The 15,668-nt window shown below is 42.4% G+C and overlaps 1 protein-coding gene across 4 annotated transcripts in view; it reads left to right on the top strand.

Moving 5' to 3' along the window:
• Nfia (nuclear factor I A) overlaps positions 1–15,668 on the top strand; it is a 345,107-nt gene that overhangs the window by 265,294 nt on the left and 64,145 nt on the right. For 3 of the 4 annotated variants that reach the window (XM_057783547.1, XM_057783548.1, XM_057783546.1), the window contains exon 7: positions 2,155–2,283. The exons of the other annotated variant lie outside the window; for it this stretch is intronic. In XM_057783547.1, the coding sequence (XP_057639530.1) occupies positions 2,155–2,283 (129 nt within the window). The remainder of the gene's footprint in view (positions 1–2,154; positions 2,284–15,668) is intronic. 4 annotated transcript variants of the gene reach the window in all.

The raw sequence follows: 15,668 nt of genomic DNA, 5'->3' as shown, positions 1-15,668 counted from the left end.
AATGGATAGATGCCTCCAGTTGTGTCTGTCAGCATTGTGTGGAGAACACCACAAATCTGGTAATTACAAGGAACTGTTTTCTCATTATTTCCCCACTATTTTTCTTTCCAAAGCATTTCCTGAGTTTGAAATATTGTGAAAACCCTAGGCTCTGGATCAAAAATGCTATTTTTTAAAAAACAAGTTCTTATTGTGTTTTCTTAGCATAAAGGTAATATATGTTCATCGTAGAAAGGGCGAGTAAGCAAAATGAAGGCAAGGAAAACCATAGAAATTTAACTCGACTGAGGGAGACATGGTTACAGTTCACACACATCTTCTAGTTCTTTCTCTGCATATAAAAAAAATCGCTTAAATTGTGTTGCATATGCTGTGATTGATGTATTACAACACCCCATGTTATAATTGGTTTTTCAGTCAACAGTATATTATAAATATCTCCTATGTCATTATTCTTTTACAGTATTCTTTGCATTGGTTAGGCCATATTTACTGAACCAGTCCCAATTGCTTGTCTTTTAAGGTTTTTTTTTTTTTTTAACTTTTATCTTTTCTTTTTTTTGTTCTATAAATAATTCACTGAAGGAACATCTGAGCTGCTATTATCAAGGGCATTTTTATGTTAAAAAAAAAAGCTAAATTATTTAAAGTGTAGCAAAATGCTTTGGTGCTGAAATACAGTAACTGACAAGACGAAATGATTGCATGTGAGGCTGTCTTTGTGCGCTTAGGCAGCTTCCTTTGTAAGGGTCCCAGAGGTCGCAGACGCATGACAGATTCCCTGGAAAAGTTGAAGCCTCTGTAAGTCAGATTTCTATTACTAGAACAAGTATCTGGGGGAAAAAGCAGCTTTTGAAGAGAGTCATATTGGTTCGTGGTTTTAGAGGATCTGGTTCATGTTCAGGTGGACCTCCCAGGCTCACTGGTGTGGTGCGTGATAGCAAGGTGGAGAGAATGCAGCTAGTAAAACTGCTTACCTCCTGGCCAGGAAGCAAGAGAGAACAAGAGGAAGGGATCAGCTCTCAGGATCCCACCCAGCACTATGCCCCCAATGACCTAAAGACCTCCCCCCTTGACCTAGCTCCTAAAGCTCCTCCTCCCCGCAATAGAACCACTCTGAATGCGAAAATCTTTTTTATTTTTTAAAAAGAAAACAAACTATCTTTTTTCATTCTACATACCAATCCCAGTTTCCACTCCCTCCGCTCCTCCCATTCCCTACACACACACACGCACACGCACACACACACACACACCACACCCGCCACCTCACTCTCCATCCACTTTGCAGAGAGGGCAAAGCACATTGTTCCCAGGAAGGATCAAAGCCCTCCCCACTATATCCAAGCTGAGCAAGGTATCCACCCAAAGAGAATGGGTTCCAAAAAGCCAGTACAAACAGCAGGGACAAATACTGGTGCCCCTCCCTGCCAGTGGCCCCACAGTCTGCCCCAGGCACACCACACTCAGAGGGTCTAGCTTGGTCCTATGCTGGTTCCTTCCCTGTCTGGCTGGAGTTGGTGAGCTCCCATTAGCTCAGGTAGACTGTTTCAGTGGGTGTCCCCATCATGGTCTTGACCTCTTTGCTCATATTCTCACTCCTCCCACTCTCCAAGTGGACTTTGGGAGCCCAACCCATGTTCCACCACAGGTCTCTGCCCCTGTCTCCATCAGTTGCTGGAAGAAGGTTCTATGGTGACGTTTAAGATAGTCATCAATCCAACTACAGGGCAAGGCCAGTTTGGGCACCCTCTCCTCAATTGCTTAAGGTCTTAGCTGGGGTCACGGGCTGAAGAGATAGCTCAGCCATTAAAGACAAGGCTCACAACTAAAACTATGAACATGTAAATCTTAAAATGCAGGTCTTTTACAGGGGACACTGAAGATCCAAGATACAGAAAACCCCATGTAGAGAAAATCAACAGACTATGATTTAATACAATAAATTGAAATAAATTATAGAACCACCTAAAAGAGGAGCCATTCTGTTACCTGTTTGTTCCTGTAGCAAATTCACAGCAATTCAGCATAAATTTCCATTTACAAACAATTCCATTTTTATTTCTTTTTTCACTCTACGTGTTGTCTTTTTGATCACACAAATTGTTGCTATGTAGATTAAAGTTGCCTCAACAAATCAACCCTTCTTACCAGGCATGCCATCTCCAACCACACTGAAGAAGTCGGAGAAGTCTGGTTTCAGCAGCCCCTCCCCTTCGCAGACCTCCTCCCTGGGGACAGCATTCACACAGCATCACCGACCTGTCATTACAGGACCCAGAGGTGAGTTGCTCCACAGAGACCCACAAGGTGTAAGCATCGTAATGTTGAGATCAGAGTAGCAAAGTGAGGAGACAGTGAGGGCTCCCCTGCAGTGAGTGTTATTCTGTTATTCAAGGGTAGTCTTCGAATTTTAGGGACCAAAGAGATCTGGCATCCAATCTTAATTTTAAAAGACACAAAGACAATTTTTTTTAAAGAGGCAGTGGAATTTTGCAGAGGTGGGAAATAATTTGAGCCCAAATCAAGTGTGCCCTCGAGGTGTGTGTGTGCATGTCTGTGTGTATGTATCTGGGTGTGTGCTTTTTCCATATGGCCAGTTACCTATGTCTCACATAAATGTTTTTTCCAGTCTCCCATCCTTACTGTTTCTCTTCCCACGAAACCCGATTTCCATATGCGGCATTTTGTGTTGAGGTTGTTGGCATTGGGTGGTGACGAGTTGTCTTCATTCATTCCTTTTGAAGTGGTAGATAGTTTGTCTGGTTTTCATTGCTATGTTTCCCTTATTTTAGTCTCATGTGCTTTTAAGTTTATTATTAAAATGTGTCCACAAGAAATATGATTTGTATTTCACGTTAAAGACAAGCCTGAAACCTCAAGAGAATGTCAACAACTCACTTAACTTGATCCTATTGCAAGATGAAAATATTTATTGGTTTATTTATAAAACTCCCACGGTAGGAGTATGAATAACTGTGACCATTTTCACCCTTCCATCAGATTCTCCTTCATGTCTGTGATCTACCGGTTGGCATCATAAAACACCCTAGAGAGTTACAGTCTCTTATCTACTTTGACATATACCTGGGGAAACTGGTATTTGTTGCAATGTTAGGGCCACAAATCTGAATCCATTTATGAAAACTCTGATAGTCCTAAGGAAATGTGGTACTTGAGATGGATGCACAGAGAACATGTGAAAAATATCACTTAAAAAAATAAATACTCCGTCATGGGAAACCATTTCTTTATCAGGAAATTCAGTTTCTTCAACTTAGAGATACTGTGTTCATTGATATGACTTTCTCATCAGGCTCCCTGACTCTTCCTCACTTGTACATATGACAAAGTCACAAATGCTTATCATACACACATGCATATATGTGTGCACATACATATATGTGGTATATGTATATTACACATTATATAGAGAAACTTGAGAATTCACATCTGAACAAGCCGTTAAATTAGTTAGTATTAGAGCCTGTCATTAACATTCATTGAGCATCTAAACTATAGCAGGAAATGGCAGGTATGAAGCTGCTTTAGGTCAGAATATTTATGGTCCAAGGCATGTTATTCCTCACTTTTATGTTCAGTTTAGCATATTCAAATGCTAAATGAATGTCAAGAACAAATTTTTCTGCAGGACTCAGAGGAGGAGGTTGTGGAAGTTCATTCATTTGTTCATTAAAGACTTACTGGGTTCTTGTCACTGTATAGACACTGGGGCCAGTGTCTCCCGTCCTCAGAGAACAGAGCTGGAGAAAGGAAATGAACATTAAGAAAAGCTGGTGTGTAGCAGGCTACTATCACTGCATCAGATAAAGAGACCTGAAAGAGTGCACAGCACTGAAGTCCGATCTAAAGAGTCCTGAGTAGCAGCTGTTCTGAGCAAATGATGGAGGAAGGTCATTGGTTAAAAAATAATGAAACTGCTTGGCCCTCATAGGTTAGAACATAGGTGGGTGGAGTAAACAGAACAGAATGCTGGGAGGAAGAGGAAGTGAGCTCAGACGCCATGCTCCCCTCTCCCAGGCAGATGCAGGGCAGCTCCTCTCAGAGGCAGACGCCATGAAGCAAGCTGCCAGATCAGACATGCTGAATCTTTCCCGGTAAGACTGATGCTACACAGATTATTAGAGATGGGTTGATCGGGATATGAGAATTAGCCTGTAAGGGCTAGAGTTAATGGGCCAAGCAGTGTTTAAATGAATACAATTTGTGTGTTGTTATTTTGGGGCATAAGCTAGCTAGGCGACCAGGAGCTGGGGCGGCAGGAACACAGCCCGCAGCTCCTACTATAAGCAAATGAAAAACCCCTCGTGTAGCAGGGCAGCGAAGGTGGTGAAGAGCAGCATGCCAACAGCCGGGAAGGCTGGGAGCTGCCCCTGCGTTCCCATTCACCTTCTGGCTTGTTAGTGTCTCATCAGTTTGAGGAGGGCGCACAATGGAGAGTGAACCTTTCTTCTCAAACTCATACTCTCCCTGTGACAACTGCAATACAGTAGCATGTTTGGAGACTCTCTGAAGAACGAAAACAATGTACATACATCATTCCTTACTAAAAAAAAAAATACCAAGGGTATCTACACTGTGTCTTGGCTTCAAGCTGCATTTCTATGAACTGTTGTGACTGCCTAGCACTTACACCAGGTGCACAATGGTTAAGCCCCACAACACATGGACTTTTGACCTCCTAATTATATTCATAGTTTTAAGATGTGTATGAGGAAAAAAGGGCTTCATTTAAGAACTATGGAATACCAAAGATTCTTTGTTTTCCCCAACATTCAAGACAAGTCCCAACATCCTCAGTTCTCCTTTCTCGAAAATCTGCTCAGGTACCCATCCTCACTGTCCCCTTCCTACCCTTTAGTGTGTGGCATAGGCCTTGGAGTAGGTGATGACTCCCTTCTGTTGCATCTCTGTGCTGAGAATCAGAGTTAAGGCAGGCAAACTAGGGCATCTGTTGGTTAAGGTATTTCTAGGTTGGGATTCTGTCCCTCAAAACTGAAGAGCCATTCACAATGGGCTCTGCATTTTCTTTCACATGGAAAGCTCATGCCTATGACAATACCCCTCAGAGACAAAGACTGGTATTTCAGGCCAAGTCTGAGGACCAAATCACCAATAGAACATCTCCGTTAAAATTTACTTGGTGAATAACTTCAAAATGTATTTTTATGCTAGAAAAAGATGTTGATTTCTGTATTATAGAGAGGCATTTTTTTAGAGCTTAAAATTAATGGACAGTACCACAAAGGAAGATTTATATAGGTTAGATTATATCAAAAATGGACAACTCCATGAAGAAAATATTTTATATAAAATCAGAGAGCAAACAAAAGCCCACAGAAACATCTCATCTGCCACAAATGTAAACAAAGTTATAATAGCTTTAATATATAAAGATCTTGGTAAAATAAACTTGTCCGCTCGTATCCAACGAATCTTTCACACATTTTATATCACCAAGTAGGTTTTACGTAATGGATAAATTAAAAGTAGTTTAAGTGCACGGAAATGCACACTCAAAAGAAATTCACACTCTACCCCAACCCCCACACCACACCATACTCCACCCACACACTCTGATAAATTCTCAGTGCTCCAGAAGAAACAGCAAGCACAAATGTACGATCTTTCCCTTACTGCTTCTAAAGGAGCTTCCAAGATGGGGAAGGACCGTAGCCTGTCATCTAAAGCAAACTGTGTGAGATGATCTCAGAAAAGCTTTGGTACTAAATGCTATGGCTTCTGACCACTCTACTGCTTACATTATAAAGGTAGAGGTATGTGGTTTATTAAATCCAATCTCCTCCCTGGCAGTGGCTTTCTTTATGGCTTTGATAAATCACTTTGCCTTGTGGTCTCAGTTGGACCATCCATACCATGCGGATAACTCTTTGACACCTATTTCTCTGTGTGGTTAGAATCAGGTGAAGGGGTTAAACTACTGTGTTAAAATAACCTGGAGCAAGGAAAGTTAAATCTCAACAAAGCCATTTTTGTCATTGTACACAATTGCATTTATTGGGCACTGGAAGCTGGAAGATTGAGCTTATCAAAACTTTCTTTTAATGTTACCTAAAGTCATCCCCGTCATAACATGTTCAGTCATGGCAATGTATCTTATCTATGATAATTGGAAAGAAAACCTCTGTTCTTCTGTCTGTTATTCCAAACGTTGTGACTATGCCTGGTGATGTAGATTCAGTTCTGAAACTTCTTTCACTCGCTGAGAAGTCTCTCCATGACCTAGGGTATTTAGACATAAAATGGGTGTCTAAATCAAAGAGTAGCTGATAAAAAAGCATAAAAATTATTTTAAAAAATTCTTTGGTTACTATGTATATTTAGTAAAGACCAAAGATAATTTGTCATAAATAAGATGGATATGCTTATTAATTTTCTGCATAGAATTATATTTTGTCTAAATATTTGACACTGCAAGACATGAAGCATCTTCATCATTTTTAGATTAAATCAGTATTTTAATTTTTATCATCAATGCTGAGAATGCCTCCACACTCACTCATACACACTCTCACACACACAGTACATATATATTTAGTGTCATTCCACAAATTGTTAGGAAATTTGTCCTAACTTAAAGCCAGAAGTCATTGAATTATTTTTATATAGCTCATCAACAACTCAAACAACAACTTTAGAAACCAAATATTCCAATACAATCCAAAGATGTATTAATATGATACATACTGGCAAATGATGGTAGAAAAATGTTTGTCTTCCAGGATCAAACTATTTTGTTTCTATAAGAGCAGAAGACCACATATGTAAAAACAAGCAAACAAACAAATGTTTTCAATTCACAACTTTAAAGAGTCTCAGCTCGAATGGAGGTGTCCCAGGTGGCATCAGCTAGTGTTGTGTGGTGTGGGCGGCATGTGGAATGGGAAGTACATATACACTCACAACCAAGGCCGTGGTAAAGTCACGTGATCAGCCTAGGTGAACACTACAGAAACACCTTGAGTTCATTAACTATTTAATTTTTGAATTAGTTTTCAGTTGTGTAGAATCTTTTACTGTTGCCAATTTTTGCACAAACCCCACATTTAGCTAGATGACTCTTTATGGGGATGCAACACACAGTTTAAGAAAATAATTCCCTAAGGGTTCGTCTGACCCTTTTACATTGTCTGTGTGTGTATGTGTGTGTTCGTATGTCCATGTGAACAAGCATAGGTGTGCAGATCAGAGAGTGACTTGCAGGGATCCGTTCTCCCATTTCACAGTTTGGGATCCAGGCATTAAGCCTGGGTTACCAGGCTTTCCAACAAGCTCCGTTACCAGCTGATCCGTTTTTCCAACCTTTGTCTGACTCCTTTTAAGATTTGGAGTAACCGTCAACGATATTTTAAATTTATTGTCCTCTAACCTCTACAAACACATGTCACTGCATACGTATGTATGTGTGTGTGTGTGTGTGTGTGTGTGTGTGTGTGTGTGTGTATGCGTTATATATGCATATAGTGGCATGTGTGTGTAGAGATCAGAGGGCAAGTTGCCGGAGTCTCGACTCCTGAGATGTGGGTCTCAGAAATTGAATTAAGTCTTCAGGCTTGGCAGCAAGCACCTTTACCCACTGAACCATCTCACCAGCCATCCATTATCCTTTTTTGTATGGTCACATGGTCAAAACTATTTATGATTAGCTCTAGCTATAAGGGAGGGTACAACGTGTAGGTTAGATTTTTTTAGCTTAATATAATCATCGCTATATATAAAATCGGGGTTGTATAAATCAATAGATGAGGAAGGAATATGCTAGTGAGCTGTTCCTTATGCACTTTATATGACTTACCAAGAGCAATCTGAGCTGACCCGAGCCAAGACCACATTCATCTTGTTTAGTTTCCGGTTCACTAGTTCCTAACCTTTATTCTGCCACTGGGGCGAAAAAAAAAAAAGAGCTCCCTTTATTCAAACCTTTCGTTTGTTTTCACACTTCTTGTTAGTCCGAGACATGCTATGGCCATTTAGCTTCACTGATAGTCATGACATAGACTGTGTTTTCACACTGAGATTTTAGATAGCTATCCTAAATGACTCCTGTCTCTTCTTTCTTTACTGCCCTCTGATTCCTTGCTACTGGCAAAGGCACAGCTTCTCTGAGGCACGAGTGATTTCAAACAGTTTTAAAGTCATTTTGGCTTTTCTCAATGTTAAAATTAACTTGAAAATTCTTGTCGCCATCTGGTGACCCCTTAATTTTTCCCACAAATGTTTACCAAGTGCTCACAACAAGCAAGGTACTCTTATAGTTACTGAGTAGAGGGAACAAGCAGAGACTGAAGGATCCCCAGAGTACTTGCTGCTTGGCAGCCGAGGGAAGAGAAAAGCAGCAGTTGTATGGTGGGCTGATCAACCTTAATCTAAAATCAGAAATGCTCCCAAGAATGGGCTTGTGAGCGCAGATGTGACACAGCCTGGGCATCGCATTGGTGCTCAGTGTCTGGCACATTTTGAATTTCAGATTCTCAGGTTAGGGTTGTTTAATTGGTAAGTGTATACAGATATTCCCAATTCTAAAATAAAATCCAAACTCAGAAACACATAGAGTCCCAAGCATTTCAGAAATTGGACTTGACCTCCACTGTGCTAGGAGAGGCACCAGATGCCAGGGAAGACAAAGAAGGGCATCCTCTTGGGGAAATACCATGTCATTTGGCATTGTCAGAGTACAAACAAGAATGATGCTCAACCCCATCTCAAACCTTTTGCCATCTGTTTGTCAGTATGCAAAATAGAGAGCAACTGAAAACAAATAATTCTGTTAGACCACTAGGTACTATGAAATTAAAATGAAGCGAATGCAGGTGTGGTTGCACCACTCCATCTTTATGAGGGTGTGTGTGTGTGTGCATGTGTGTGTACATACCTGTGTGTGTATATAAGTGGTGTGTGTGAATGGTGTGTGTGTGTGTTGTGCTTTATATGTGCATTGTGTGCATATATGTGTGCAAGCACGTACCTGTATCTATATATGTGGTGTGTGTGTGTATATGTGTACATACCTGTATGTGTATATAAGTGGTGTGTGTGTACATGGTATGTGTGTGTGTGTACATACCTGTGTGTGTATATAAGTGGTGTGTGTGAATGGTGTGTGTGTGTTGTGCTTTATATGTGCATTGTGTGCATATATGTGTGCAAGCACGTACCTGTATCTATATATATAGTGTGTGTGTGTATATGTGTACATACCTGTATGTGTATATAAGTGGTGTGTGTGTATATGGTGTGTGTTGTGTGTGTGTGTGTGTGATGGTATGTGAGTTCACTGTGTGTGTATATAGTTTAGAAGTCAAATTGTCCTGGTTCTAAAAGTGTTAGCCGGGCGGTGGTGGCGCACGCCTTTAATCCCAGCACTCGGGAGGCAGAGGCAGGCGGATCTCTGTGAGTTCGACGCCAGCCTGGACTACAAGAGCTAGTTCCAGGACAGGAACCAAAAAGCTACAGAGAAACCCTATCTCGAAAAATCAAAATAAATAAATAAATAAATAAATAAATGTGTTCATAACATATACCGAAACAATAATCATATAAGCCAAAGATTTGCTATGTAGCTTTCAAAGACATGTGCTGATTGGAGAGGAAGTGAAAACTTTATATTCTCTGAAAGCCTTCTCAATCCATGATCCTCCTGGCCCAGAAAAAGATACTGCTCTTCATGATGAAGCCGCTGAGGAGCTGAAGTCAACAATACCTCCCAGTTTGTCCAAGAAAAGCATACTGCAGAGATATGAGCATGAAGATCGTCTTCCCAGAAGTCAGGGTCACCAGGAATGGCTGGAGGAGTGTGGGTTGCAGCATGCGTAGATAGTAAAAAAGCAGCAGGGAAGGGGCGGTAAATATGAAGGCAGCAGTTACTAAATGGCAGACACTGTGTCTTACCCGTTCACCCCTGAATCCCTCAGCCTCATGACTTGCACAAGAGCTCTCAAAAACCATTCCTCAAATAAATGAATGAATGCATATGTGAGATTGAAACAGAAAGCGAGGGGAATCATGGGAAGTCCTTACCCCTTCTCTAATAACAACAATAATGAAAATTAATATTGTCAAGAACAAGTATTTTTGCAGCATTTATGGAGGTGCCTAGAATATGCAGTATTAGTTTGTTCAGGAGTTTCTGCCTTGCTATGTATTAGGAAAAATTAGCTCAAAATTTTGGGTCCCTTTAAAAGAACACAATATTTGCCTAGAGTATTGTTTCCATCCAATGACAAACCCGGAAGAGACATACCCTGGTGTTTCATTACTGTAGCCATGGCCCTACTCTGTTGGCACAGGCCCCAAGGGTTAGTCTTGTACAGCTTTCTCCTGTCGTATCCACAAATTTCTTGGCTGTTTAGGAAAGCTTCTTAAACTTAGCTGTAGAACATACTGATGCTCAACTGGGTCTAATTTGTTTCTCCTGTGTTAGTGCAATTGAATCATCTCAAGAAAATGAGAAGTAATTAAGTACCTGTTGCAAACACGGTGCTGACAAACTCTGCCAACAGACAGACTCAGAGTGTTTATTAGAGTTTGTCGTCTGGGGAAACATGACATCGCCCTTCTCCAGGAGGAATGACTCCAGCTGATTTCCAAAGCCAGGCATCACAGACCTAACAAGCTCCACTCTGGAGCATGAGGAAAACAGGAAAGATTTGGGAATACAAAGCAAGCACACACACATGGCCCAGCTTCACACGGACACCACGTCCAGGGGACTGGATGTTTCGTGATAGCAGAGAGGAAATACAGCATTTTAGCAAAGGCTCTTTAAGTCTCATTTCAGGAAATTATTAAATTCATTAGCCAGATACTTACAACCAGCTATTACTGCCCAGCCAAAGGAAAAACTAGAGCCAGCAAATGTTTTAAAACTACAAATAACAAAAGTCAGGAAGCGCGTAATTAAAACTGTACCTTTATTGTATTGTAAAGAGTTTCACGGTGACATGGAAAATATTTAAAGGAGAAGGCTGTTTAGCTAATTTCTCTGCAAGTGAGCTGCAGAGTGGAGAACCGTCCCAAATTAACTGTAAGGCCACCCACCGAGCGAACCTCATAAAGGGCCAGGGCAACTCAGCTTGGTTGTGTGTAACTGTTCAATAATTACCAGATAAATGCATAACTCAGAGCTCTATTACACTAATAATTTGTATGAAGATAGATGTGTGGGACACCCTGCTGGGTTAATTTGTCATCCTACAGGAAACTTTAAAGAGGGTTCGTCTGAGGTGGAATCACGTTAATATGCTGTCCAGGGAGAACAGGTTAGAGCAGGGGACCACTTGGCTCCTTAATCTCTTCAAGAGTCACAGAGCCCCTGGAGGGAGTGCTGTGGATAACAGGGTGATTAGCCTGGTGGACCCACATCCACACTCATCCTGACAAAGGACGCTGCCTCCCCTCCCTATCCTGTATCCCTCTCTCCTTTAGCCGTACACTCCCTGCCACAGGCATGGAGCCGTGTCCACATTTAAGTGGAGGCAGTGGCCAAGACCCCTTGCTGATACCAAATACATCAACTATAAGTGACTGTTATCAAATAAGCCCCTTGACAGTTCTTTCTTCCTCGTTTAGTTTAATCTTACATTGATTCCATGCTTAGACTCATTATTTGTTTGTTTGTTTTTAGCATACAAGTAAAACTTTGAAACTGAACTTGTATCTTCTCTTCATGTGAAAGTCTTCTCCCATTTTCTCCCTCCTTCCCCCTCCCCTTTCTCCGCCCTCCCCCCAACTTCTGTTTGAAATAGAAAGCTCACATTTAGGCATCAGTGCAGGTTGGAGCCTCCCCTACTGATAGAATCATAAATCATGTTCAAGTTAAGTGTACTGCATTGCCTGGAGCTGAGCTTCAGCAGTGTTTATGTCGTGCAGCCTATCACCCATTGGGGCAAGGGAACGCACACTGTAGGGCTGTCTGCCCTGTCCAGATGACTGCAAGAACAGAGAGGCACTCTCCCAGGCTGCATCCCGTGTGCTGGGAACACCAGGGCATGCAGTCACTCACATGTTCCTGCATGGTTTTTCAAGTCATGGTTCTACAGAAAATTTACATTCATTGTTTGCCATTTCTTTCTATTCAACCTCAGCTGCCTTGCTACGTCTCTCGAAGAGCTCGGTTTTCTTATGAGAAAAACATGTGTGAGAGAGCATCAGCGCTGCCTGCTTCTACTTCAATACTAGGATGGATCTGGGACAAAAACTCTAAAAGGAAATAAACCATTTGGGCTCTGAAAAAAGTAATTTAAAGAGAAGCAGAGAATGTATAGGAAGGAGCTATGCCTGGCAGTAGAGTCGGCCACAACAGATTTCAAGTTCTACCAAGCCATGTGGGCTCTGTTTAAGCCTGCAGAAGTCATTTGTCCTTAGTGGGCCTTTGTCTTCCAACTTTTACCTACTTGGAAAAGCATTGATGAGAGGAGAGAGTAAAATGCCCTGTGCAGTGGGGGGGTGGGGGGGGTCTTAGAATGCAGTGTGTTCAGTAAATGTCCTTTTCTCTCAGACTCCCACCTTGCACTCAGAACCTCCTTTGCTCTCTTTGGTTCCTAGAAATGGTCTCACACTCTTAGTGCCTCACTTTCCCTCTACTCTTGCTGATCTAGAACAGCTAGAAAAGAGAGATGGTCTGGAGGAAGTGAGCGGACCCAGGTTCCCTGTGCCCCCACTCATGTGTGGTAGAGGGGACTCTGCTGTGGAGACAGTGGCCTATCCCTTGATGGACAGAGACTTCACCTATACAAGCCCCACCTCCTTTATCCATATCTCTTGCTAAAAGGGGAAGTATCTTTGTTCAACGACCTCTGCTGCTTACAGACTCAATTCAGCAGATAATCGTTGAGCCTTTGGCTGCCATGAACAGTGGAGGCCCAAATGGTCGAGCTCAAAAGACCACTCTCGCCTTTCTACCTAGTAGAACAGACGTCATTGAAGCTAAGATAGAATTAATGAGCAGGCCATAGAAGAACCTGAGGACAGCACCATCACCATCTGAGCTGTTGGTGGAGGCTGGAGCCTTTGTCCATCAGGTTCTGTGGGTACCTTCTGTTGACACAGTTAGAAAACATTGTCATTTTAAGGGATCTCACTAGATCATCCTGAACTCCAAAATTCCTGAGCACTATAACAAAAGTTGCTGAATTATCAAGTTCCTGGCTGTGAACTGGAGATACGTTAACAAAGACTCTTTTTTAAGAGTTCCAACCAACTTGCTTTACCTTCCACTGACTGCCACAGAAGATAGTGGATTGGGCTCAGCAATTGAAAGATCTCTGGGTGTGTGTGGCTTCAAGTGGACAAAAATCAAGCTCACAGGTCATAATCCATCCCCTCTTCTCTTCTCACTGTGAGCCCTATTCCCAGGATACATCTCCTGATGCTGTAGCATCCAAAGCATGAACAACTCTACACTTAATTTCGACCAAAGGGAGAAAGAATCACTTTTCTCCAATGGATCTAGAAAAGCAGCTGCCACTGGATACCCATAGATCTAATTTGCCTAATTGGGGCCATTTGCTCTTCTCTTAAACAACTTTTATATCTCAAAGATAACGGGATGGTATCTCATTGTGTAGCTTGAGTTCTCCAACCACGATCAGAACCAGGTGTCAGAGTTACTAACCACATAACCTGAGGCTGAGGGAAAAAAGCTCTCCAAAGAAATCTTAGACCTCCACTTACAAAAGAAAGGATAAGGACAGCTGGCCAGGCAAAAACAGTGCCTTACATTCCAGAAGGGGGAGGCACGAAGCCGTTTGGGGTGCTAGGTAGTGGACAACAATCCTCTCCAGCCTGACTTGTCACTGCACTCAGCACTTGTAAAGCACAAATCAAACCCAAGCCTAGAAGGCCATCATTAGTTCCTGCTATGAGCGCTGTAGTAGTTACCTTCTCTGAGGCTGCGATAGAAAACCACAGCCAAGGCAACTTAAGTAAGAAAGGGTTTATTTAGGCTCCAGAGGGATAGAGTCCGCCATGGAGGAGAAGGGCATGACATGGGGGCCGTGGCAAGAAACTAGCTGACTGCATTGTCACACACAGAGAGAACAGAGAGTGATATAAGGCCATAAACCCTCCAAGTATGCCCCCCACCAGGGAAGTGCTTTCTCCAGCAAGGCTATACCTCCTGAGGGTCTGTAACCTATAACAGCACCGTCAGCTGGAGACCAAGTGTTCAAATACATGAACCTATGGGGGACACTTCTCACTGAAACCAAGGCAGACCTGTAGCTTCATTTGTGAACATTCAACTCTGGAGTCTCACTTTCCTGATCCCACCGCATATTCTGTATTACATTTCATATATCTCATTCCTGAAGACATCTGAAGGATAATAAATACTCTGAGTCTAGCTAGCATACTGTTTCTCTTGTAGTAGATTCTCAGTATGTTTGTTGAATGAATGTGCCTGCTCTACCTCTATACATTCATTCCTAACTCTCAGAAGGGTTTTCTAGTTGGTACTATTACACATTTAGAAAATAAAAGTGTGCCTGCCAGTTTAGAAGGCTTAAGTAGATTTGTACACATTAGCGAGGCAGAAACAGTGTTAATCCATAGTAGTTGATTTCTGAAACCCATAAAGAACAGAGCAGGTCAACAAGAAGGGGTGGCTGGCACAGAGCAGTGGGCACCAGAGCCAGCTGGTACCAGACTGTACATGCTGGACTAACTCTTCCTCCCCTTAAGTAAAACCTACGAACATTAGAAAGAAATACTCTAATTCTGCAAGGTGGCTAAGGAGACTTCAGATTCAGGTGGGCACCTGAAGTGACCTTTGCTTATCACAATCAATGTCACGGTCTTCAAGTGCCGCCAGCCTTATGGTTGGTGGAGAGAAGAGCTAAAGCTTGTTCTTCGGTTCTGCAGTTATGGGGCTGCCTCAGTATGCTTTCTGTCACTGGAATAAAAGGCCTTGACCAAAAGCAGCTTGGCGAGAGAAGAGTTTATTTCAACTTAGAGCGTGCAATCTATCGTTGTGTGAAGGCAGAAGGAAACTGAAGGCAGGAACTAAAGCAGAGACAGTGGAAGAGTTCTGCCTCAGGTTTGCTCCCCTGACTTCCCTTCCAGGACTGCCCAGAGGGGGTGCTGCTCACAGTGGGCTGGACCCACCCATCTCAATCATTAATCAAAAAGGTGTTCCACAGTATGGCCTACAGGTCAATGCAATGAGGACACCTTCTCAGCTGAGGTTCCCTCTTCCCAGTTGACTCTAGCTTGTGTCCAGCTGACAAAAACACCAACCTGCACAGGGATTTTGCTGCCTTTTCTTTGATGTGCTTACTTGTTTTATATTTACTGTGGAGAAAGACTGGCAACAGCCCATGTCACAGCACCTGCTGTCCGTGTAGCCCTAACTTCTGCACAGGTCTGGTTGCTGAAACTTGCTCTCAGCTCTCAGTCTGCCACTCCAGTGGTATCCTGGTCTCAGGAGACTCCAGCCTGCTTCTCTTAGCCACATATTCATCCCTTCTATGGCAGGAGGGTCGTTTCCTCAAGTAATTGTTTTGATGTGTTTGTCGTTCTTCATCTCTTGTGCCGTAGTCTCCCTTGTATCTTACACAGAAGTCTAAGTTCCCTTCATAGACCTGGATTCCTCTCAGCTTTGCCTATTAAATTCTCACTCTTCCTATCTG

This window comes from Chionomys nivalis, chromosome 11 (genome assembly GCF_950005125.1).
Source record: "Chionomys nivalis chromosome 11, mChiNiv1.1, whole genome shotgun sequence".
Lineage (NCBI taxonomy): Eukaryota > Metazoa > Chordata > Mammalia > Rodentia > Cricetidae > Chionomys > Chionomys nivalis.
This window is presented reverse-complemented; position numbering and strand designations above follow the sequence as displayed.